This window comes from Amyelois transitella, chromosome 4 (assembly GCF_032362555.1).
Source record: "Amyelois transitella isolate CPQ chromosome 4, ilAmyTran1.1, whole genome shotgun sequence".
NCBI lineage: Eukaryota > Metazoa > Arthropoda > Insecta > Lepidoptera > Pyralidae > Amyelois > Amyelois transitella.
The window spans coordinates 3,024,836-3,050,817 of NC_083507.1; the positions used below are offsets into that span (position 1 = coordinate 3,024,836).

At 35.5% G+C, this 25,982-nt stretch overlaps 1 protein-coding gene across 1 annotated transcript in view; it reads right to left on the reverse strand.

The window, feature by feature from the left end:
- LOC106129391 (striated muscle-specific serine/threonine-protein kinase) overlaps positions 1-24,777 on the reverse strand; it is a 77,258-nt gene extending 52,481 nt beyond the window's left edge. The window contains exon 1 of the mRNA XM_013327940.2: positions 24,476-24,777. Coding sequence (XP_013183394.2) covers positions 24,476-24,590 — 115 coding nt within the window. The 5' untranslated portion in view covers positions 24,591-24,777. The remainder of the gene's footprint in view (positions 1-24,475) is intronic.
- Between the last annotated feature and the right edge of the window lie 1,205 nt (positions 24,778-25,982).

Genomic DNA, 25,982 nt, shown 5'->3' on the forward strand with positions numbered 1-25,982 from the left:
AAACTTTTTTTCTGGAATTGAGGTTCCGTGTAGGTAATCATCTAGGTAAAATATATTAACATTTTTTAGTCTATGGTTCTAGGAACTTACACACTGAAGGGTTTGCATGATGTGCAAAAGCTCTGTGTGAAATGTGAAAAATCAGTACTTCATAATACCTACCACTGGTAGTAGGTACTATGAAGTACTTAAGTAAGTAACTTGTAACAACATTATATCCAGACCGCTATCTCGTCATGGTCGAGGTGGACCCGTTTGCGGTCGCTGTGACGACAGAAACCACTCGGATACACGTGCTCAACAGGTAGCGGATTTGAGCACGCAGATAAAATACCGATGTCGTATTTTCGTTCGGATTTTTTAAAAAATCCCGTCTCAGAAGGATAAGTAATGATGATTCTGAGCTGAGAGAGAAAAGAGATGTTGAAAAGTGGACCTGGGTCATGAAGCACAGCATCGCGCGGAAAAACTATCGCTGTTTCGCTTGTTATTATCACGTAAAACGGGACAGCGATAGATTTAGAAGAGTACTTATAAGTAGAACAACAGTTTAATCTGTATTTTTTGATATCTGGACCTAAGTATCTTTTCTTGAAAATCCTAGTCAGTGTGTCGAAAAAAAAGTTTATTAAGCTTAACACCACTTTTAAGTAATTTATGCAAAAATTGATCTAAACAGACCCAGTCAGATCACGTGAAGGAATTGCAATCACCTTGAAAACGTTACCAGCACTCAATTCCACTTAATATACCGTGGCGGCTGCTCTATTCAGTTAATTGCTCTGATTTGTCCCAATCTCTTACGCACTTCAAGTGTGCTGTGCATGGTTCGCGTGTTATATAAACGCATGATAGGATTGTTTTATTTATTACTTTGGCAATTGAGAATTGGCGCTCGGTGCTTTTGGGAACATGCAAAGATAGAAAAAAGCGAGAGTCACGAAGACCCGGTTCGTCCTTTTTCGTGTCCGGAGAAGGAATAAAAGAAAAATGGTCACGAGTAGGTAAAAAAAAATATAAATTAAAAGGAATATTGAGGGATATATTTAAAAGAATGAAACAGTTTCCTGTTTCTATTATATTCACAATTAAAGTAAGATGCTTATGTTCCCGCGCATGTGATACTTATCTCACGGCAGGATGGCATATCTGAAGCCCATTTCTATAGTACTAAAATAAAGGTATACTTGACTTGTCTTTTTGTTGAATAATATATTAATAGAAGAAAAACAAAACGTCATCAGTTGTCATAATGGATTACTTTTGCAAAATAACCATGCTTAATATCAGAAATGTATTTAAAGAAAAGACGCATACAGAGTATATTATCTCCAGTTACTTCTATATAAATATAAATTTAGGCAGGAAGTTTGTGCGCTAAAGATTGATCGACTAAAATCAAAATATAGCAAGCAATCAATTATTTATCATGATTTTAACGTTCTTTTATTATGGAAGTTTGTTACTTGTCATTTGGTTGGTTAATTAATTTGGCATAGTCAGGTATTGGGTGATCGGTTTGCTTTCCGATATGTATCGAACTCTAAAGTAACAAATTACACTTATTACCTCGTACCTACTTGTTTAAATATCTCAGTTATTTAAATACTGCATATTTCAACTGAATCATAATAGTTGTCACAATTACGACACAATAGATTTCCACTACAGTGTAACATTCTACAAGCATTACGTTAACTCGAGCAAAAAACCAAGGTGCATGGCACCTGATAAAAAAGTTTTAATTTGAAAATGGCGGCGTCCAGCAGCCAATAGACGGTGACGGTTGCAGCTGCGTTCAGGAATCCATTGAGAAATCGGTTTGAATAATTTATAGTAAGCAGCCGTCAACGTCAGCCTAAGATTCTACGCAAAAGTATGCGGTTAGCCGTACTGGAAAATATTAAACGAAATTCTTGCATGAGCTATCATTCATACGTTTTCACATTGCTTGATGACCTATGGCTATATCCGAGGATGGCACAATAATGGCTTGAGTCTGGAGATTAGATAGAGAATTTTCGTTTAAGTTATTTCGCATATATGCTTCATTCGCATACGCAAAATGTTTTGCAAATATATTTCTTATAACCAACCACCACAACTTATAAAACGTTCGTTAACTGGGTTTAATACCACCAAAAATAACTAACTTGTTGCTAGGTAAAGGTCTATACATTTTTTAATGAAATAAATGTTGTAGAAACCATGTCTCACACTGACGTGCGACCCGCTGCAATAAATTCCTTTCAAAATTGATTCTGATTTGAATTAAATTGTTCAATGGCGTTGCCTCATGACGATTTAAATTCAATTAGATGTTTGCACGCAAGGAATGTCTGATTTTGAGAACATACAAATGTATATACATATAAATATTCCTTCATTTCTTTATAGCTTCCATGCAGAGCTTACATGGTAGTCTGGTAACGGACAAATAATATTATGCCTGCTTCTCTTCCCGTGCATATTGTAAAAGTCAATCAAGGGAAAATCTAATGAACTTGGAATGCTTTTATGCGATAGGCTGACCTCCTAAATATTTCAAAGTATTTTTTTATATTAAACATTTTTCTTTTCACTTATCACTCAACTATTAAGGCGATAACAGATATTATTATTTTTCGTTTAAGTGCTATTCTCATGAAATCATGAAATGAGATCTACTCGAATATGCATGAGACGCGGTAGAGCGCGCACCTTTTTGAATTGAGGCAAAATTAACCGTTTCATTTTTATCAGGTGCCGCAAATAGGTACTCGTAGTAGAAGAATGAGTTGAATTTATAATTCATCTTTAATTGGATCGCTTTTCGTTATTAACAATGGTTAGTAGGTACACATATTTTAATTCGTTCTTAAACATTTAAAAACCTTAATTTAACGCGCGAAAATCGTCCCGTAACGGTACAGAGGAATAATTATACACATCGGGTTTATAAATCTATTAGATAGACTATATAGATCTAAATAATTGCAAAACATACATCCACAAATATAAGCTGCTGATACGTGAGAAGAACCCGTATTTCTCGGACATTTAGAAGACACATTTTAATTATTCTCTTTCCTTTTCTTCCGTTAAAGAAACTAAGTGCCATATCAACCTTCATGAGAGCTATATTATCTTTTCGACCGACCATAGAGCTTACTGTCCTTGAGGCTAAAGATACGGCAATTAAATTGTTATCGCGAACCGTAATTAAGGCTTTGGCCAGGAAACCTAACCGGTCCCGGGGTCGCTGTCACAGGTTAAATAACCAAGGCTTTGGCAAGCCAAAGGACTTTTTTGATATTATGACAATGTTTTATAAAAAAATAAACACATAGTTCGTCCTATCGCGTAAGAGAATCGTGAAACCTGCACATTCAGGCGACTGTATTCAATTGAATATGAGTTGCAAAAATAATGCATATGAATGATTGCTAATTACGGTCTGTTTGCAATTTTACGAGTTTATTTTTTGTCGTGTATTAATGTCTGAATAGTAATACAATGTTTGTCTTACGAGTACATAGCTCATACAGTTATATTAGATAAAAAAACTAACTATTCGATCGCTCGTTCTTTAACATTAATTATATGTGACTTAGTCTATTAAAAATAACTTAATTGACACAATATTATGGCTTTAGAGAATTTATAAAGTCAATGACAGAGGAACGGAACTTAAATGGACACCCCCGGTTCGTCTTCAGAGATGTTACCAGAACTTACACCAGGATGAAGAAAAACCTTTCTCTTTTTTATTTATATAATCATCATATATTTCCTCTATTAACTGTACAATAACAATAATAAAAACATTAATACATTGCAATGATATACTGTAAGACCGGTCTTTACATCTAGATATAAAACCGGTTGTAAATTAGACACCTTAATATAATTTATTTATACACAGACTATGGAATGCACGACACACTGCCTATTTTATGCTGATAGCACGAATGTTGATTGTAGAGTTATAAATATACTAGCAGTTGCCCGCGACTTGGTCTGCCTTAAATAAATCTAAGCTTCATAACTGTTACTCCAAAGTTTTATGAAAATCCCTTAAGTAATTTGTGCAAGAATCTTTGTAAACTTTTGCAAATATAATATAAATAGGATAGGATCATTTTGCACAATTTGACTGCAGTTGATCACAGACCTAAGTCAGGCTAGACACAAGCTCGTTTAAATTTAACGCTTACCGTGTAGACAAAAAAGCTCTTTATCCCTTGTCAGTAAAGAGAGACCTTTAAAGTCATAATAGACGAGTTTAGTAAAGAAAAATCAGTAATTATTCACCCTTTTACCACACGAGTTAGATAGATATAAAATTATTTCCATGCAGATGACATTGTTGTTCAAATAAATAATAACAGGTTAAACAAATGATGATATAATTACGCAATTATAATTAAGTAATTCGACAAATGATTAAATTTGACTCATAACATTACACAGGTGTGTCGCACAACTAATGAAATGCAAACCAATACCAACTGTGTCTATACATACATACATATAATCACGTCTATATCCCTTGCGGGAAAGACAGAGCCAACAGACTTGAAACGACTAATAGGCCACGTTCAGCTGCTTGCCTGCTAATAGAATTGAGATTCAAATAGTGAGAGGTTGCTAGCCCATCGCCTCAAAGAAGAATCTCAAGTTTATCTTTCCCTATCTACATGAAAGAAAATATTGATTTGTGGTTTTAAGCATTTTAAATTAGAACAACTAGTTTTAAATTCTGTCTCTCGTCTTTGCCTGTTTCTAGTTGCGCCCTCCGCCACAGTCCTTTGTGGGCCGCTTCAACATTGACAAGTTGACAAGGTTGACATATTAATCTTTCCTTTTTCTATATTTACGGTAAACCTCAGGTATAGTGATACATAATGCTTTGTTAATGTTAGTGGATATACCCCTAAGAAGAATGTAACTGGGATCAACACTTAAAATGGATCATCAAATCAAAAAGAGACTCACAAAACAATTCAAGAATCAACCGATGAGCAAGTGGGACATGGCGTTTAAGACGCTCTAAAAACTGTTCTTATAGAACCGTATCTCAATAACAACGTGTACCGTTTGTCGGCTTGTTTTATCTTTCGATCAATTGTCAATGGAATCTTGCATGTTATCAAGTAATTAGACGATTCGTACTGGTCTCTTCATTAATCTTGATTATAGTTAATATATCCTCTTGCCAAAAATTGTTAAATTAAAAAGGATTGAGCGATTGGCTCACAGCAACACAAGAACAGCAACCTCCCACTATCTAAATCTTAATACCATCGGTTAGATGCCACTGTCTACCCCGTAAGGGATTTTACGTGATACGTGTGTGTATAGATTATTAAAAAGGCTTTTAACAGTAACACGTGACGGGCTAATATTAGAGTAAGGCCAGAACCATTATCTGACATCCATTCAAAGGATCCTTTCTTACGCCGAGCAATAACTGTTATGAATTCTCTTTCATTCGTATCACAACTAAAGGTATTACACTAAAGAGATTTTGTACGGAGTTAAGAAAGGGTGCGTTGTTAGAGAACAGACGCGAGAGCAGGGCGCTCCTTCTGTGATTCGGCTCGTAAAACCGGAAGGTTGGTACGTATGTGTAAATTACGGCGGTGCTAGAATAATACAAGTTATGTACTAGTCTATTCAAGTAGTTTCTTTAAACATCTGTTACGTACTCTCACATCAGTTGGTAGGCGATAAAGCCCGGAGACTTAATAGAGATAATTGGTCGAAGTTACTAATTCATATAGACTGCTTAACTTCTGCGACTTTAAGGTCTAAATCGTAAGGATAGTTCTGAAAGCTGGACTGAGTTTGAGAAAGAAATATTAACCCTTGAGTTCATTCATATAGATAGCACGCATATTCATTAAAATACCATATTTAAAGGTTGAAAATATGAAAATATGTATTATAGACCCTGTTAAGACACAAAAATACTAGTATTCAGATTTTTGTTGTGTAAAGAGTTTCTTTTGCAATATTCGTTGAAGTATTCAGTTTGATGTTAACTAGGTAGAATTGAGTAAAAAAGAATAGACAAGAAGACTTTTATTTGACCCAATGATTGGTCGTAAAACAACACAAGTCCCCCTAATCTTTGCAGTCTTAAATATAAACTAAGTCTATATATAAACTTTATTGAAGACGTATAATAAAGTTTTTATATGTGGTCAACGGTACGCATACAAGACAATGAACATTATTATTAAATAGCTCAGGAATGTCATGTTGATAAGGTTGCAGATCATGCAATATTAGGATGTCTCAGTTGGTCCTTACTAACCTACTCTGCACCTCCTCGGGGACATCACACACGCACACATCACTCCACATCTCTTGAATCTGCATCACACATTTTGACAAACTATTGAACACTCCGCGCGTTCGTCGCTCATACGAGCTTCGTTAAACTAAAGTGATTCACATCACTTGGATCTATTAATATGCGTGCTGAGTGACCGTATGTCAAGACCAAGGCTCCAGTGTGTCGGTCTGTCAGTTTGTCCTCAGTATCTCTAATGGTCGGTTATGTAAATCGGTCTAAGGCAAGGAATGCGCCAGCCGTAAATATGTATATGTAAATATTTGAATAGATTTGTAAATTACCAAAACAAACTCATCCTCATTCATGTTTGGAGTCTTTAAGTGTTTATTGTTAAGCTAATACTGAAGCCGGTTGTTGGCGTTGAAACTAAGTCAATCCAAGCACGTTCTTTCAAATCTTTCACCGTAATTTGTGGGAGATTCCTACAATTTTGGGGATTGAACTCCCAATCTTTTTGTGCTTCGGTGTTACAGCCAAGAGTCGCTTTTCTGCTTGAAATATCTATGTGTAGTGTATATATATGCTGTCTAGATTATTGCACGTCTGACTCCAAACATTTGTCAAAAAGGTTAAGAAGTTATGTAAATACCATAGGCTGTTGTTTTCAAACAACTTCAATTTTAATATTCGACTCATCACTCTAAGTACTTATAAAAAGAGAAAGTAAAGCAACCGAAGGCAACCGACCGAAAAATATGGCTTGAAAACGGTGTACTATGAAATTACCACTTATTAACGAAGATTTATGAAGGTCCGATATACTTTCTCATATATGGTAGCTCTTAATATTTTTACATTACTGCTTAAAAACGACGTTTTATGTTTTCAAATAGATGAGGATTTATGTAAAAACATCTGACTATTGCCCGTGGTTTCGCTTTCGAGATAATATCGGATCGGAATTAAGCCTTAACTTTTATTTAGATCTAATCTATCTCTGTGCCATATTTGTACAAAATTGATCCAGCAATTTTTCTCTTCATAATAATTTAATGGTAAGTAACTATGTATAAAAAAATAGAAGTGTGTAAAAAGTTTCAGCGTTTCCATAGAATTTACATATATCCTGCCTTTATCTGAGGTACCTTCTTGCTTATTTTTTTAAATATTTTCTGACTACTGATGTCATACGTGAAAAAGAAACTGTAGCTCATTAGGGCATTAACACGACCAGTTCTCCCACGCACGTTTACACAAAAGGCAACAAAGTATGAGCAAGTGCTAATCTGTATTATATACATATAACATGTGAATAAATTATGCCGGTCGATATACACTTTAACAATTTAAATTCGGACCTAGGCAACATAGGTATAATTTCCAATCTTCTAATTAGTGTATAAACTTTAAGGAAGTGAATGGGATCGGTCAATGATAAAATAATAATCAACAAAGGTATTTTGGATAGGTTAAACTGTACTATAAAGAATAGGACCACTCCATCTCGTTCCCATTGATGTCGTAAAAGGCGACCAGCGGATAGGATAGATAACTTGGGATTCTTTTTTTATGCGATGGGCTAGCAACCTCATATCTGAATCTCAATTCTATGGCCGTGGCCACGTGGCCTATCAGTCTTTTCAAGGCTGTTGGCTCTGTCTACCCCGCAATGGATATAGACGTGATTATAATGTATGTATGTGCTATAAACTATATGCACAAATAATTAACTATTCACCGCTACTATATCTTATATTAACATTTTAAATATATATTGGTATACAAATGTAATTAAAATTTTAATTAATTTAATGAAGTACTCCTTGATAATGCTTATTTATTCGTCAGCTAGTGTTGTTTATTGCTCTCCATATTGATCATATATCTGTAATTGCTCAGTAGTTGTCTAATTTATTCGTACAAAAACCTTGTGAATCATTGAGAACATTTGCTAACAACAAACACAACCAGTTACATTTCACCTTTTTTCCGCGGCATAAATTTCCTTTAGCAACTTTCCCTCCAGCTTTACAAATGCTGCTAATAAAAGTCAAACATAAGTTTGAGAAATTTGTCTGATTTCTGAGAAAGAATAATCTGATAATATATTTCAGGTTTATTAATATCAGTAAGTTTATATCTTATTTATTATAGTACACAAGCCAATGCCTGTCTTTACATTTTCCTGTCGTGGGCCTGCTGGAACAAATTTCTCTAGAAATAAGTAGTGCCCTTGTACTGTATTTCTCTTTAGATAAAGTTCTATTCTTATTTTTTTTTCTTGATGTAGGTACGTAAATATATAAATTAGGAATGTGAAAAAAAAATCGATTATGGAAAAAATCGATTAAAAATCGATTTTTTTAAGTAAAAATCGATTTAATTACGTGATTTTTTTTAAATTATTAATCGATTAAAAATCGATTTTTATAATCATACAATTAATGCCCTCCGACATTACGTTTTTGTCTTCTGGCTTGGAGCCCGGAACGCGAACTGCCAAAGAATACTATCATAGCTCCATAATATGAGCGTTTTACCTTACAATAAAACGCTTATTAAATACTTACCTATTCGAAGCCTATAAATAAATGAGAGTGGCACTTCCGTTTCCGTATTCTGTCGTGTTTCCGGCTTGATTTACCGATATTTACCCCCTCCTTTCCCACCGCCACAGGCAGGCCACGTATTAGGTTGTGCGTGGCTCTTGCCTCATTGTGTCTCGTTTATGAGCCAGGCAGGTATTATTGTATAGGCTTCGAATAGGTAAGTATTTAATAAGCGTTTTATTGTAAGGTAAAACGCTCATATTAAACACTGTACGCTATTCGAAGCCTATAAATAAATGAGAGACGTGTTTGTTATCGCCTGGCGGTGGAAAGCGCCAATGTGATGTCGTTGTAATTGACGAGAACACACTGGAAATGCTATTTCTGAGAAGATAGGCTGTATGATAGAGGGGAAGTTAAAGTAAATAATTGCAAAAATATCATTTATTTTATATAGGTATATATAAGTCTTGACTTAAGTATAATCATTCAAAGTTCTATTTTCTCAAACAAAACTAAAACAATATTACTACGTATGCGTAGTGTAAATTAAAACATGTTAACTTTCATATTCATTCATTTTAATTAGCAAGTGCTGCTAGACTGGATTAAATAAAATGCTAATATTATTTCTATTTTCATTATATAGATTGTTTTGCATAATCTCACGACGATAAAATTGGCGAAAAGTTTCTGCTGACCGCCAATTTCCTTGAGCTAGAATTGAATCTAAAGGAAAGTTATCCACCCAATTCTTAGAAGCTACTGCTGCTCGGACGCTACCAGGAGTAGCTTTAATACCAGCTTCATTGAGTAAGGCTTTTACCCAGCCTCCGATCACGGTGCGAGAGGCAGGTTTAGGGTCACCTCTTACTGTTAAGAATAGAGCATTGCGTAATCTTTGACTACATTCTAGTCTCCTTGATTGGGACGCATTTACTAATTGTTTTATCCAATAAACAGGGTCTAATAACTGACAATTTTCATTTGCAATAATTTTCCAGCCAGACTGTCTATAATCACAGGAATCAGTTTTTGACCCAAAGCGCGGCCAAAGGATTATGCAGTTTTCTTTTATAATCATGTGCTGGGGTGTGACATCGAGCAGGGTCAAATCATGTACACGCCTTCCAGAACAAAGCAATAATAAAATAGCAGTTAGCTGGGATATTCTGAACAAACTACTGTTTTCTTTTTGACAGTTAGACAAATAGCTTAATAAATGGGAAACATCCCATATAGGTGGTTTTCCTGGAACTGGTGATTTTAAAGAAATTGCCTTCAAAGCGTGTTTGACTAATATATGAGAACTCAAACATGATGAATTAGTATTACTGAGTGTAGCTACTACGGACTTATGCAAGAGTATAGTTTTATAAGACAGACCCTCTTTTTGAGATAAATCAATCAAGTAGCGTGCTAAGTCTGATCCTTGTGGATCATTACGGTTAACATGATTTTGCTCTGCCCAACGAACCCATCGCATCCATGCAGACTTGTAAGTTTTTAAAGTTGATTGTCGCCATCCAGATTTTAGCATATGTTTTTGTTCTTCGGTCCAATCAGTTAGGTCACTGGCCCACCCCCACATTTCCAAACTTCTAGAATTATCGATTTGATGTTCGGTGGTGGCCGGTTGGTAGTCGCATCGATAAGGACCTCGTGCAGTTCCGAAATTGTATGTGGTGGTGCTACTGCTCTTTTCTCGAGGTCTGTGCGCCAAAATACTTGTTCCCAACGTGGAACCACTATTAAAAATATGCCCTTTGCTTGGTTCATGTGTAGTAATACTCGAGGTACTAGGCACGGTGGTGGAAATACCCAAGCTAATTGGTAGTTCCAATTCCGGCTGAGAGCATCGTGGTAGACAGCTTGGCGATCCCAAAGGTCGATTGATACATAATCCGGAACTACGTGGGCTATCTGGGATGCAAATAAATCTATTGAAGGTATTCCCCATTTTTCGAATACCACTTGAGTCGCTATTGGCAAGAGATGCCACTGAGGAGGGCGGCGCTGCCTGGAAAGGTGATCTGCTTCGGAATTGTACATTCCCGGTAGATGGTAGATTCTTAGATGAGCCTGGTAAGAATCTAACAGTGAGAATATCTGAAAAGTCAGATCTAGAAGTGGCATCGATCGAGTTCCTCCTTCGTTCCGTAAGTAGGCTACCACAGTGCGATTGTCGCTTTGAATAAGAAGAGAGGTATTTGCCAGCTGTAATCGATGCCCTTGTTGTAGTACTTTCAATATAGTCAACAGTTCTTTTTGATTGCTGTGCAGCATTTTTTCGGATGTAGTCCAATTTCCGGTCAACTCTTTGTTGTTCAGTTTCGCACCCCACGCTATGTCGGAAGCGTCGGTAGTCAGAAAATGAGTAGGTGCGGGTACTCTCAGCAATGACTTCGTGTGACAGTTTTCTAGCCACCACGCCAACTCGTTTTTCGCCTCCCAGGTGATTTGGAAAAATGACTTGCCTTTCTTTGATACAACGGAATTTAACAGAAGTTGAAGGTGCCGATAATGTAGTCGACCCCTTGGAACTACGAAGCTGGCAAAATTTAGCATACCTATAAGGCTTTGTAACTGTTTCAATCCGATTTTCTTGGCTCCAAGCAATGTTTTCACTACTGAAACGATTTTCTGTATTTTTTTGTCTGGAAGGGCTTTTTGGTTTCCCAAGGGATCCCATAAAATTCCCAAGTATTCTATTTGTCGTTGAGGCGTAACAATTGATTTTTCCATATTTACTTTCCAACCTAGTCGCTCTAACATTTTGATGACTGTCAAAGCTTGATCTTCCAGAATATTCCGATCCCGATGTGCTAAAAGATAATCGTCTAAATATACTAGAAGCCTGATGCCCTTTTCTCGAAGGATCTGAGCAATCCAATTTGTTATAGTCGCAAACACCTTCGGTGCCGAACTTAATCCAAATGGTAGACACGTCATTTGTAGCAATTCTCCTTTGAAAAGCAACCTTAGGAAGCAACGATGTCTCTCTGCTACGGGCACGTGAAAGTAGGCTTGACTTAAATCTATTTTCACTAACCAGTCCTCGTTTTGCAAGAAGTCGGGTACGCTGTGAATGTTTATCAGTCGAAAATGTTGCATGTGAACATACTGGTTGAGCCTTTTTAGATTGAATATAGGTCGAGAAGAACCGTCGCTTTTGGGTACAAGAAATAGGGTTGATAAAAAGCTTGGACTTCGAACAGCCATCTCCAGTACTCCCTGGTGTTTTAAGTTTTGTATTACCTTTGACATTTCCGGAGAATAGGGGATTTGTAATGCAGTGCCCTGTTCTGGAACTATAAGAGGAGGTTTCCTTACGAAGGGAATGAGATATCCCTGAATTATTTTTAGAATGTATGACGGTGCATTCATGTCCCGCCATTGTTGGCAGTAATACTGGAGTTGGCCGGCTTGAAAATTCCTGAAGTCAGGATCGCCTCCGTTTGTCACGGGATTTTCCTCTCCATGCAGGTGATGCGGCTCGTTTTGACGTTCGTCTGTCATTTGTTTTTTCAGCACGTCCCGAGCGGCCACGAAATGACTGCGAAGCATTTGACATGCCCTGATGATCGCGTTCTTGCGCAGAACGGTATTCATAATGTTCATCTTGGGCAGATGAATATTTTCTATAACTACCCCCTTGCGCAGGTGGGCGATATTTTGTATTATGGCCTTGCGCAGGCTTGTTTCTAGACCCCTGTGCGGGATGACGACATATATTATGTGGACCTGCTTGCACAGAAGGTTTGTTGGCTTTCGGCTTCATCCAGAAAATTTTCCTTATTCCGCCATATTTGTCCAACACTGATGTAAACGTCTGCTCTTCAAATAAATGGGAACAAGATGGTGGAATCTTCCTCAGAGCTGTTTTAACTAAGGGATCTTTAACGTACTTTAAAATGGAGTCGCGCCTTTGTTGGATCGTGTCAGCTCTATGTCCACATACTAACTGCATAGCGTCTGAAGACACCTTGTGAAAATCACCTTTCAAGAAAATATCTTCCATCTTGTTCTTTATGTCTAAATAAGTTATCATTTCCGATTCCTGGGACCACTTAAGAAAATCTCGTATGCCACATTCCAGAGTTTCTTTTTGTTTTAGTAATGCATATGTTAGGGTAGCATAACTTTTTTCAATGAAGGAATAACTTTTAGCCGTGTCAAATGATTTAATTTCATCATTTACTTCTAATTCAATAAATCCCGGGGAGTGACTATAAGTTTTCTGAACCTCAGAGTAACGGACGTCACTCCAAGTAGAGTCACCAAAACGTTGAAGACTATTTATTGCGGTGATATATTCAGCGGAAGCTTTTGCAATAGTTGGTTCTTTAAGACTAGTGTCTAAACAAATGCTAAAACTTTGTTCATTTGTAACCTTAATAGGAGACACCGCACTGGGAGACGTAATATTTATCGCTGGACTGAATAAATCACCACTAATATTAGCTTCAATAAAATTATCGTTCTCTAAAGCAACATAATTTGGGGTAGATTGACATTGTTGATGGAAAACTTGATTACGTAATTCACTTACTTCTTTTGATAGCTTTTTAAGCAGCCTGGTTGATCTCCTGTCTTTTTTATACTTCTTACGATTCCGTCTCTTGGATGATGAATCCGAATCACTGCTTGATGAACTATTGCTGGAACTATCACTTTTTCGGTTATCGTTCTCACCATCGTCTTTACTATTAGCATTATTCATGTTAAATCTACAATTCACAATAAAAATATAAATCGGTAGCCGGTAGTATTAAAAAATCGTATTATCGTAAAAGCATCAAATAGTAATAAAAGGTAGCCGCAGGAAAAATATTATTCTACCCTTTTGCCAGAGGGTAAAAAAGTACCTGTTTACAAATACCTTTTGTAGTCTTCTTACATAAAACTTAGTAAGAAAATATAAATTACCTGAACGAAGCAGCAGCTCAAGCAAACATTAATAATAAAAATTTGGTAGGTATCTTACCAAAATTCCAGTAATTATGAAATTGTTTTTTTTTTTTTTTTTTACGACTACGTATCTGTACGAAAAAATATCTGAAAATTATTTCTTTGACTTACAAAGAATACAACCGTCTTGGACGGGGAAACAGACGCCAATGAGGCAAGAGCCACGCACAACCTAATACGTGGCCTGCCTGTGGCGGTGGGAAAGGAGGGGGTAAATATCGGTAAATCAAGCCGGAAACACGACAGAATACGGAAACGGAAGTGCCACTCTCATTTATTTATAGGCTTCGAATAGCGTACAGTGTTTAATATTACATTAACGCCATCTGTGCATTCTTTCTGTGCTCTTAAAACAGTTTAGATGATTAATTTACTTTATAGACGGCCTCTGTGGCGCAGCGGTAGTACGCTTGTCTGTGACACCTGAGGTCCCAGAGGCATGATGAGAAAAGAACTTTTTCTGATTGGCTTGGGTCTTGGATGTTTATCTATATAAGTATTTATTAAAAAATTATAGTATCGTTGAGTTAGCATCTCGTAACACAAGTCTCGAACTTACTTCGAGGCAAACTCAATCTGTGTAATTTGTCTCGTATACATTTATATTTATTTATTTAAACAAACATTCTCTAGATGGAATTAGTCGATGAACAGTATTTTACCGACATTCGGTTGATATTTTATTCATTATTCGTTGCTGAAACTTCATTTTTCAAACTTGATTGTTAAAAACTTTAATTTGTGTTGATTATATAAAAACTAACTGTTTCTATTGTTTATTTTTAATGAATAAATCTATTGATATAATTTATATGGCGTTTATTTTGACATAAATTGAAAAATTAGAAAAAAATCTATCAATATAATAAAATCGATTATTTTCTTAAGAAAAATCGATTATTTGTTAATCGATTTTTCATACTTAAAAAATAAATCTATTATATAAAAATCGATTTTTTATCAGCAATGTCACATCCCTAATATAAATAAATAAATAGATAAAGAATCTTGTTTGCCACATAGTTAATAGAAATTGATGAATTACCTTTCCCTTGTTTCGACTTAGGGACACGGAAAGATGAAAGTTGTACCTTTCGATGTTACAACTAGGCTCCAAACATCAAAATAGGCCAAAATAAGTTTTTCAAACGACTATAAATTATATGAACTCTCAGCAGATTCTCTCAAGACAATAGGGCTTTAAATTAGTCACTCGGGAACCAGTAAACAATGCTTGGGAGCGCATTAAGGAGATAGTTCTTGGAACAGTTTAGCGCATAGAAAAAGACCTCTTAGCTCACGGGAACAATGTTTCTTTCTCAAGGCCTTTTCATGGCTATATATAGTTTCATGGGAATCGATACATACTGAGTACTTGATGGAATTATAAATTGGTTAGCTTTAGTCGTAGTTCAAACTTCAATCATTTATTCAGAAGAAAATTCAAATTCATAACAGACACGTGATAGGACAATATTATTTTCATGTCTTCAATCACATGCCTGTTAAAATATTCGTTTATAAGTTGAAACTTTGTACTTACTTATATTTACTAATGTGTACTTTAATTATTTAATAAATACTTAATTCTGCTTCAATAACTGTGAGTTACACTGCCCAATTTTTCTAATACAAGACATTATTTTTAAAATAATTTCGCAGATGTTTTTGCCCATTTTTAAACAATAAGTCAATTTCATACACTTATTTCTGTATTTTTATTAGCAGTATTGATTAAATAAATAAATAATTTGATATATAAATAAACAGAAGACTAATTTATCGTTTATCGTCAAGGATTGTTTCATAGAGATTTAATCGCACTGAAAAAAAAAAGATTATCCTAAGCTTGTAGTGTTGTTGTACAATATTGTGCATTATTAACATGTTAATCTTACTTTTGCAGTTAATAGGGCGTATAGATCTCGATCTCTCCGCACACCCACATATTTATTGTTCGAAAGTATGCCACCATGCTTCTTGCAAAAGTTTACCATTCAGATAATAATCCCTTGCTCATTTATACTCATACGAGAACTCTATTCGCGTCATGCTAATATGATAATAATATAATATAAAAAACACCTTTGCACTGTAAGCAAATTCATATTACCTTATAATAACTTTAGATAGATTAATCAAAATAATGTCCAGTTTATTTAGGGGTGATATACATATTTTGTGAAAATTTTACGGAATAAGATTATCTTATTGTCCTACTAGTTCAATGACCTTCAGATGATAATCGTTAAGGAATAAGATAATTGTCCGAATATAATTTCTTAAGAATTCACTTTTTCAAAAGGCGACAATTGGTTTGGTTATACGCTTTATTTGCAGACTATACAAAAACCGATCTTTGTTTCTTTTCAAACAAACGAGCGACTAATTTATTCTCTCAGTGAACAACAATACAAGGATAGAATTTTGACTATGGTTTTTAAGTAAATGCTTTATTGTTCACTAAAGGAGTACATTTTAAATATAAAACTGTGTACAATAGCGGGCTTATCCTCTAGTGGGATCTCTTTCAGCCAACCTGACAATAATTTTTTTCATTAAGTTCTATCAATATTTTACTATTCAGAATAGTAAATAGACCCAAACTTAGTGGTGCCTATGAACAGGCTATCTTTCTCCGGTCATACGTCCACATCTTACAAAATTTCACTCCGTTTAGTTGATCTTCTCATCCTCATAATAGTATTCTGATATATTTTATAAAATATAAACTTTTATCTCACTGGTGATACAAAAAAGAGGTGTTTTATGCATATAAGAACACTTTCTTATAGGTATAAACACGTCTTTTTTGTGTAATTACTTAGAAACTATTAAACTAAATCGGAGATTTATTTTTAACAGGCTATTGTTCAAGTCCTATGTTGCTCGCATGATACTAGGCAATACTAAGTTGGTTCTAATGAAACTAATGCTATTTTAGTCACGTTTAATGAACTGTTTACCGCAATTACTAATGTCAAGGTTGCCTAGAGGCTAGAAAGAAAGAGTACTTGGCCCCAGCTGACATTTTAAATAAAAGTTTAAATTGGTATTTAAATAAGGATAATGGTAATTTGGCTGTACCTTGGGTCTTAATTTCCACAAATTTCCCGGACAAAAGTCCCAGGTTCGAATCCCGGCCAGGGCATGATGAGAAATTAACTTTTTCTGATTTTCCTGGGTGGTAGATGTTTATCTATATAAGTATTTATTATAAAATATTAAACCATTGAGTTTGTAATCATCACAAAAATGTTGAACTTACTTCGAGGTTAACTCAATCTGTGTTATCATTAATAATATATATTTATTTATTATTAATGATAACCGAAAAATATACTAAGATATTAAAAGTCATCGTGTGTAAAAATCTAAATATTTTCGCACCCTTGAAATAGATATTTTTATCGCCTCGTGTCACTGACTCTTATTACGTCAGCGTGTTGCGGTAATTTTTATCGTATATCAAACACACATTCGAATTCATCATACACCTTTGTGAAATATGGAAATTTTAGCGACTTCCGAAGACATTCCGAGAACGTTAGACCGACGCTTTTACCACTTTTTTTTAGCTAATCAACATTTAAAACATGAAAACTTAATCCCTGAACACTAACTGCCATGTATAAAGATTCAGGAACTATGTTATTTAGCATTTCAGATTAAAAGAAGACATAGTGTACCGTAATTGTGGTATTATCTCATACCAGCCTTTAGCTCTATTTTTCGGCCTTCAGTTATGGCAGACTTTCGGAAGGAGTGCACGGCTCTTGCTATAATAGACACGTCATAAAAATCCTTATGTGATACATACTTACATATAAACACGTCTATTACAGACAAGCCAGACAGAGCTAATAGTCTTGCAAAAACTGAAAACCCACGTTCAGCTGTATGGCTTGAAATTCAAATAATGACAGGTTGCTACATCCCATCATCTACAAGAAGTCCAAGTTTACTAGCCATATCCTTAGTCGTCTTTTACAACATCCATGGGAAAGAAGAAAATACGAAGTGGTTCTATTCTACACGGCATAAACATAATACATGCATTATAATGTGCGAACTTCAAACGTATCACCCGTCCTTGCCAACAACCTTGCTGAGACAATGGCGGACTTGGACAAAGTGCCCAATAAATAACAAGCTATGAGAGTTATGAAATTACCTCAAACAATTTAGATAACATAATATTGATAAGATAAACTGAGACGTGGGGTTTTAAAACTTTAAATTTTAACCAATATATAGGTTTTGACCAGTAAAGTTTTAAGAAAAGCGTTAAAGTGAGCAAGACCTCAGAGTGAGACTTAACAGTTTCTTTAATAATGGAAAATGAAGAAACGTGAAAGAAAATATTGAAAAATAATAGCTAAAAAGCCACATAAAGCGTAACATAAATTTACTATTTAGTTTATATTTAAACAGGATACATGACACATTCATAAAGCCATCCCACATATACATAGTCGTACTAAACGACGAATTTTCAAAATGGTAACCGATTATTGAAACTTAGAAACATGTTTTAAACTTAGTTATCGACATCACTACACGCTACGAGTACACATATTTGAACCACATCAAGTTAATACATACATACATACATATGGTCACGTCTATATCCCTTGCGGGGTAGACAGAGCCAACAGTCTAGAAAAGACTGAATGGCCACGTTCAGCTATTCAATCAAGTTAATTTAGAAACTAAAATATGGTTGTGCAAGAGATTATGAGATATTGATCTTGGCTGCTCGCACGATAACAAAGCGATACCATAGTCCATCGCAAAGCTGTATAAACATCATTTGGTTTGAATGGTAGGATAAATTTTGATGGAAATATTTGTATCCCTTAGCGTAGACGGAGCAAATAGTTCCGAAAGTCTTGAAGGCAATGGTCATCCAGCTGAACGCTGCCTGGATGGGGTTGAGATCAGAAAGTGACAGATTGCTAGCCAATCGCTTTTAAGAAAAGTCTCATGCTTATCAAAACTACCCTTGATTGACTTTTACAATCTGCAAGGCAACTGAAACAGCTGGTACACAGTACCTAGATAATATTGTGTTCCACAAACGTTTTTTAAAACAAATTACACTGATTCAGCCCACACAGATTTTTATCAAGAACTGAGCGCGGATCGAACCATGAAGCTTGTGCAGACATTTTTACTTTGAATACCTATTATAATTGTTTAAGATATAAGAAGCCGTATTGGCGAACTAAATTATCAATGTTCTTTGAAGTGAATAAACAATTCTATTCGGTCATAAAAATTATGCTAACAAGAGTCATATAAACCAAGTTAATCCAACGATAAGACGCGACCTAGACTGTGACGTCCTTACTTTATCATCTGCTGATAGAGTTATTTACACTTAAATTCACTATCAGAAAAATCAACGCTATCGAATTGTGTTTGTTCTTTTTATGTCAGATATATTATAGATAGATTAAATATGGTTTTTTTAAACACACACCCTTCGTTTCACACATTCACATATCACATATAATCTATATCCCTTGCGGGGTAGACAGAGCCAACAGTCTTGAAAAGACTGATAGGCCACGTTCAGCTATTTGGGTTAATGATAGAATTTAGGTTCAAATAGTGACAGGTTGCTAGCCCATCGCCTAAAAGAAGAATCCCAAGTTTATAAGCCTACCCCTTAGTCGCCTTTTACGACATCCATGGGAGAGAGATGGAGTGGTCCTATTACTTTTTTCTGTTGGTGCCGGGAACCACACGGCACTCATCCGGTTTCATGATTCGACACCAACCTATTTCTTATGGTTGTCAAACAGAATTTATTAAAACAAATAACCAACAGAGGAACACAGCTCTTGCCTTGGGGCTTCGTCCCAGTATGAATTTTGGGATAAAAAGTTCCTCAAATGTCATTCCAGTTATTATCTATCCGTGTACGAAATCCGTCCAGTAGATTTTGCGTAAAAGAGTAACAAACACACACACATCCTTTCGCATTTATAAAATTAGTGGAAATACGTAGAACGAAACCAAAAGCCTTGTTTGATTAAACAGGACCACGAAAGGTTTGTGTTGTTGTGGGTTGTTTTCAAACACATAATTTACACATCAGGCTCTTCTGTTTCAAATATTTTACAATACTAATCGTGCCGCCAAGCTTCGTCTGTCCTAGTTTTCCACTTGTGAAGAATATTGGAAACTGTTTGGCAGACACCCTGTTTGATTCGGCTCTCAGCCAGATTTATTACGCAACGAACTTCCGCCGGTGACTTTGTTTTAGTTTAAAACATTAGAATTGGAGAGCCTGAGGTAGTGCTATTATAGCTGAATATATTAATTTCATTTTCTCCAAATTGAGATTTTATGATAGTGTCAAGATAATGAATATAAAAACTATTAATTATCTTGACACTATCATAAAAAACTTATACATTTATTACGTACTATATTATTTTATACGTAAACAATAGTGTTATAATAATGATGATGTGATAACATCGTGGGAAAGTAATGGAAGCAATAATCATAAGGCGATCGTTTTGTTGTAATAACGCTTATCAAGTGGTCATCATGACTATGTCCCGAATGTAACCTTCAATGTATTGCAAAACAGAATTCCAAGAGCCTGGCAAAATAACAAACAGTTCTTTAGTAGGTGAAACCCGACCAATTTCATACACATCTGTATTAAAATGAACAAGTTTATGAAATAGGAACTACTGAAATTAGCCGGTTTACTGTCGGAGTTATCTTCAGGTTTATCTCAAATGTCAAGAAGAGACACCTCAAGGACTCCATTCATCTTGGCATGAGTTTATCAAAGAAAAATACTTAGACTGAACTGTGTCGTAGGTATAAAAGTAAATAGTAGAACTATTTTAGCAAAACAAAACATTTGTATCCAATAAAAATTTTATCAAAATAAACAAATTTAAATACCTAATTGCTATTACTTTATACTTTGATTTGGGCCCAAATTGCGACTTCATAGGAACGTTGTAGTTTAGGAGGAATAACAAAAAAGAGATAGAATACGGAATCAGTTGACCATTAATATTTTTAACAGGCCATGAAGCAAGAAAAAGTACATTTAGAAAAAATAGTTTAACATACATTTATAAATTCTGATTAATCTAACTATTAATATTCCCATTGTTTATGGGAGTTTGAGAATATGCGGAATGCATAAGGTATGCGATTCGCCCACAGATAACAAATGACCTTTAGGGCTGCGACTGGTCCGACTGCATGCTTCAGTACCAGCTAAACTCCAACCTTTACTTCAAACCCGACCTTTATTACGAAAGGAATAAAGGTCAAATTCACCTCGTATCCGTTATGGAATTTATAACGTCTCACGAACGCTGGCCGTAAAACGGGTTTCATTGAAAAACTCTCTGGTTTCGTTTTGTATCGAACGGAGACATTACACTCTGGTTATTCCGTTTATGAAATGTAATACCAGGGTTCTACAAGGTCATGTATAGGTTTTATTTATTAAACTCTATAAATTGCGTATATTAAAATTATAGTAAAACTTACATACATACATATAGTGACGTCTATATCCCTTGCGGGGTAGACAGGGCCAACAGTCCTGAAGAGACTGACAGGCCACGTTCGGCTGTTTGGCTTCATGATAGAATTGAGATTCACATAGTGACAAGTTGCTAGCCCATCGCCTAAAATAAGAATCCCAAGTTTAAAAGCCTATCCCTTAGTGGCCTCTTGCGACATCCACGGGAAATGAGATGGAGTGGTCCTATTTATTTTTATATTGGTGCCGGGAACCACACGGCACATACTAAAACTATTGATATTAAAACTTTTAAGTCATTAAAGGCTGTTTTTAGATTAACGAATCTACAGAACAATAAGTGTTTCATAATATTGAGGGCTGAAGCCTTTTTTTTGACAAAAGCTCATGCATGGGATAAAGCAATGGACAATACCTTTATATTTTAGTTATTGCCGACAAAATTGATATCCTAAATTCTGACTCACATTATGACATCAACATCGTGGTCACGAATTGCGAAATTTATCTTGCATCTCCACATTATGTATGTCTAAATGATATTCTATTTAATTATTTCATTGGTTTATTTCCTCCCAACTTAATTACAGCTACCCTGCAACCCAAGGGAAATTGGTTTATCATGGCTCGAGAAAGTTTGTGTTAATCCAATAATTTGAACGAAAGACTGCTTAGATTAAATCAACATAGTTTACCCTTGTGTGTATAGATATTCGTAGATACTCGTACATAAAACATGAGTATTACTTGATCAATTTGTATGTGAGTGAGAATATTATCTAAAAGAAGTTAGCAGTACACGAATATGTTAGTTCACAAGAGCAATTTGACAGTATAATTATTCTGCAGCACTCTAATCTCAAACCAATATTTTTTTTTTTCTAATAATTTTTATTTTCACGTATTTAGATATTAGTAGGAAGGTGCACATAGGTGTTAATGAACGCGCAGTGAGTTTATTTCATGTCTGATTGAATACTCCCATAAACTGAGAATCTTGGCGTGATGGAATTCAATTAATAACACAGATTAAGGCTCTGGGGTTTTTATTTTATTAATTACCCGCAATTCGCGGCGGATGATTGCTCGTGTACGTGAAATTTGTGTGATAATGTTAAGTCTAATGTTGTCATAGTCTCATTATATATGTTAAGCGATTCATAGTGAGGTCGTTGACGCTCTGAGAATTGCTCTTTCTAACCAGAACAGGGTTCTCGGACTTAAAATTAAATTATACGGACATTTTAATGAAAATTCATAGCTTTTCAGTGAACCTGTGTTATTATTTAATGTGGTTATGCTTAACAACTTCGTATATGGTTCGTGACATTTATTTATTTTTGCACTTCTTGTTTTAGTATTCTGGAAATATTCGAAAAATTTTGTGACAGCCCTAAATGCGTACCTTTTAGAATTAATCTTTTTAGTCTGGCCAAAGTAGTGGTTACGTGCTCATGGCTCCATTTAGTTTTATTTTGTGGCTAATTTAGGTGTTAAAATGGCGACCGAATATTGGCAAAATTTGGGTTCGATGAAGAGCGTCAAAAAGTTACTTTCACATAGTTTTTTTATATAGAAAATCTAAATAATGCAATACATTATGACAATATCATAGTAGGTCACGAAATGTCCAACATACCTACTTGGTTGTGGTTACAACGTTATAATTTGCAGCTTGACTTGACTAGAGTTGACCACAAAAGCTCTCTATTACCCAAGATTCGAGTTTTGGTTCCACGTAGGCAATTTGTGTTAACTATCTTTTTATCTAGTGACACTAGATAAATACATAATTAACACAAATTTGCGTATCTAGTTGCCTTAACTCTTACGCATCTGAACTCGGGGATTTTAGGGAGGTATCTACGTGGTTAAAGTTACTCTAAAATAAGGGCCGCTTCCTACTTCATTGAATACATTTTGGTAAAATCTCTAGTCCTTAAATATCAGCAGGAGTCAATGATTTAACAAATTATCGAATAGACTATCACCTAACAGATAGTTCAGTGAACTACCTAAACGAATTTTATATCTATGCAACGTCACATTTATAGATTCGCAAATTTCACTGTTTAGATGTCTATAAAATCGAAATGCCTAGATAGGCAAAGATTTGATAACGTTTTATGATATTTGATACTTCAAACATACTTATCATCTATTAACGAACTTTCTCCGACTAGTCGTTTCTCTAGGAATGTTTAAAATACTGTTATTAAAATGAATGATGAATCTTTCCTCAGAAAAATCTGAAACTCTCACTTTTTGCATATTAGTTAGAACTACCTTCCCAGCAATTTGCAGTCTCGTGTAGAGATCATGCGTGCAGTCGGAAATTGTTATGTTTATTTTCTTTTTGTTTATGATTAATGTCTCCCTCAGTGTCAGTTACCTCTTCATGTGTTTTGGCTTTATAGACACCTTTATGTTTATTGTTGCCAATCAAATCTATTGTTGGTTTTGAAAGCTAGTTTGATTGTGGTTTCGTAACTTGTAGATTCGGTCGCAACTGCTTGATCACCAGCGATTATTGTTGTTTAATAATAGATTTAATTTAGTAAATTGATAAGTAAATGGCGATACCATAATTCAAAATAAGGAGTTAACATTTGTTTCTAAGTGTCTCATAGTTATTCAGTTTGTTGAATGGATGGATGATGTTGCCAAATCACAACATAATTTATCATTTAGAACGTCCATTGTTACAGTGCCTACACTACAGTACTTACCTACTTAAACGTCTTACATCAAAAGCAATTAATGTTACAAAACAAATGGTCTTATCCGAACACGATCACACTATTTGTAAGATAGTAACACCATGCAGATTGTTAAAGAAACAATGAAAAACGATTGTTATTGTTAGCACTAACAACTAATTCATTTTCATGCTTTGGACTATTTCATCAACAATGTCACGAATTGACCGATTCGATCGGTTCTTAAAAACGCTCTATAGAATCTAATGATCAACCTTCATGAAATTCACTTCGGCGAGTTATATCCATTGTAACTTTTAGTTCAACGACATCGAATAAGTGAAAGAAACTTCAAAACAAGTGTGATGAGGTTTCCGGTCAGTTCCAGTTCTTATAAACTTGGAACCGATTGCGACCGCAGCTCGGAGAGAGCGGCACTCACCATTGGAACAGAAATAGTCGTCTTTATCCATTAGTTCATGCTGGAAACCATAAGCAGGCAGCCATGCATGCGATCCGGGTGGATCAGGCCAATCCGAAATGCGAACTTCCTCCATGGCATAGACACAACACTGCACTCCACTGTCACAAAGTTAACACGAGCATGCATGGACTACCTCTCCGTTCGTCCATTAGGCTGTCATATAACGGTCGTCGATTTGGTGCGGTGGCAGGTGAACTACGGACTACAAAATGCGCGTTGCCGGTGTACGGGCGCGCGCGGCGGGGTGCGGCGGATGACTGGCTCGGAGCGTCGTGCGCGCCGCGATCTCTCCTCGTGGAACTATCGTCTGCTGCAACAAAAAAAACATGCAGCCGGCAGCCCAGCTGTGCCGGTGCCCCTTGCAAGGAAACCGAAACTAGATTTACGGGCTCCAGTGAAACCGCTGGTCTGGACGGTTTTGGCCAGGCTTCTAGGGATATTTTTTAATTTTATTCTTATTAATTTGTAAGCACACATCCATAACGGCCATTAGGTACCACAACGCAGACTATGGGGAGACAAGGGTTGTCGGAAATTTAAGTAAAAGTTCCGGAATTCGTAGATTCTCAAGATTTGCGTCAACCAAAGAAGCAGTATTAAAGAGACAAAAGATGTAGAATTGGCAGTTAGATAGAACTTAGAGTAAAAACTTCGCACGTTTAAGGTCAAGTTTTGGTGAACAAAAGACCACATCATAAGATGATGTCTTTATTTGCGAAGTGGTGTAATCAATGTTTAAAAACGATTGATGGCAGAATGACGTTAAAAGGTCAAAAATAATTTAAAATATGACCATTTCGACAAGAAGAGTCTGTACTTGGTATTGATTTTGCGAATACGTCCAGTTTCTATTTCGGTCCTCAGACGCGTCTCTCGCAACTATTTTTAGAAGACATCTGATTAATCTTCCGTCTCACCGCTTTATATATTAATTCTGTAGTCTGACGATTACCAGTACAAATCTGAGGATTTTAGAGAAAGTCGTTTAGCTCCAAAACCTGTTTGTGAAATAACAAATTTAACAAACAGGTCTCAACACAACATTTTTACAAATTACACCTTTGTAACAATCATATAAGAAGGATGCACAAATACTTGCTTAATCATTCCAGGGTCGAAGGTATAGTGAACCTCTGTTTTACAAGTTGCTGGTTCTTTCTTTCTAGCCAATTTTTGTTATCGCATAATATTATAGAATTAAATAAAGTTTGAACACTTTTAATGTTTTGTACGCAGCCTGCACAGAAAGCATTAATTGAGCCAGCATTTTTCAATTCCCTCTTGGCAAAGCTATGTATTGATTACCTATTATTATGATTAATATATTTGAAATGTGATGTGATGTGAATATATTTCCACCAAGATTTTAGCTTTATTTTACGAAACGCATTATACGATCTCGCTTCAGATAAAAAAGTCGTTGCTTTATTGAAGCGGAACGATACCAATCTCAAGAAAAGAAACT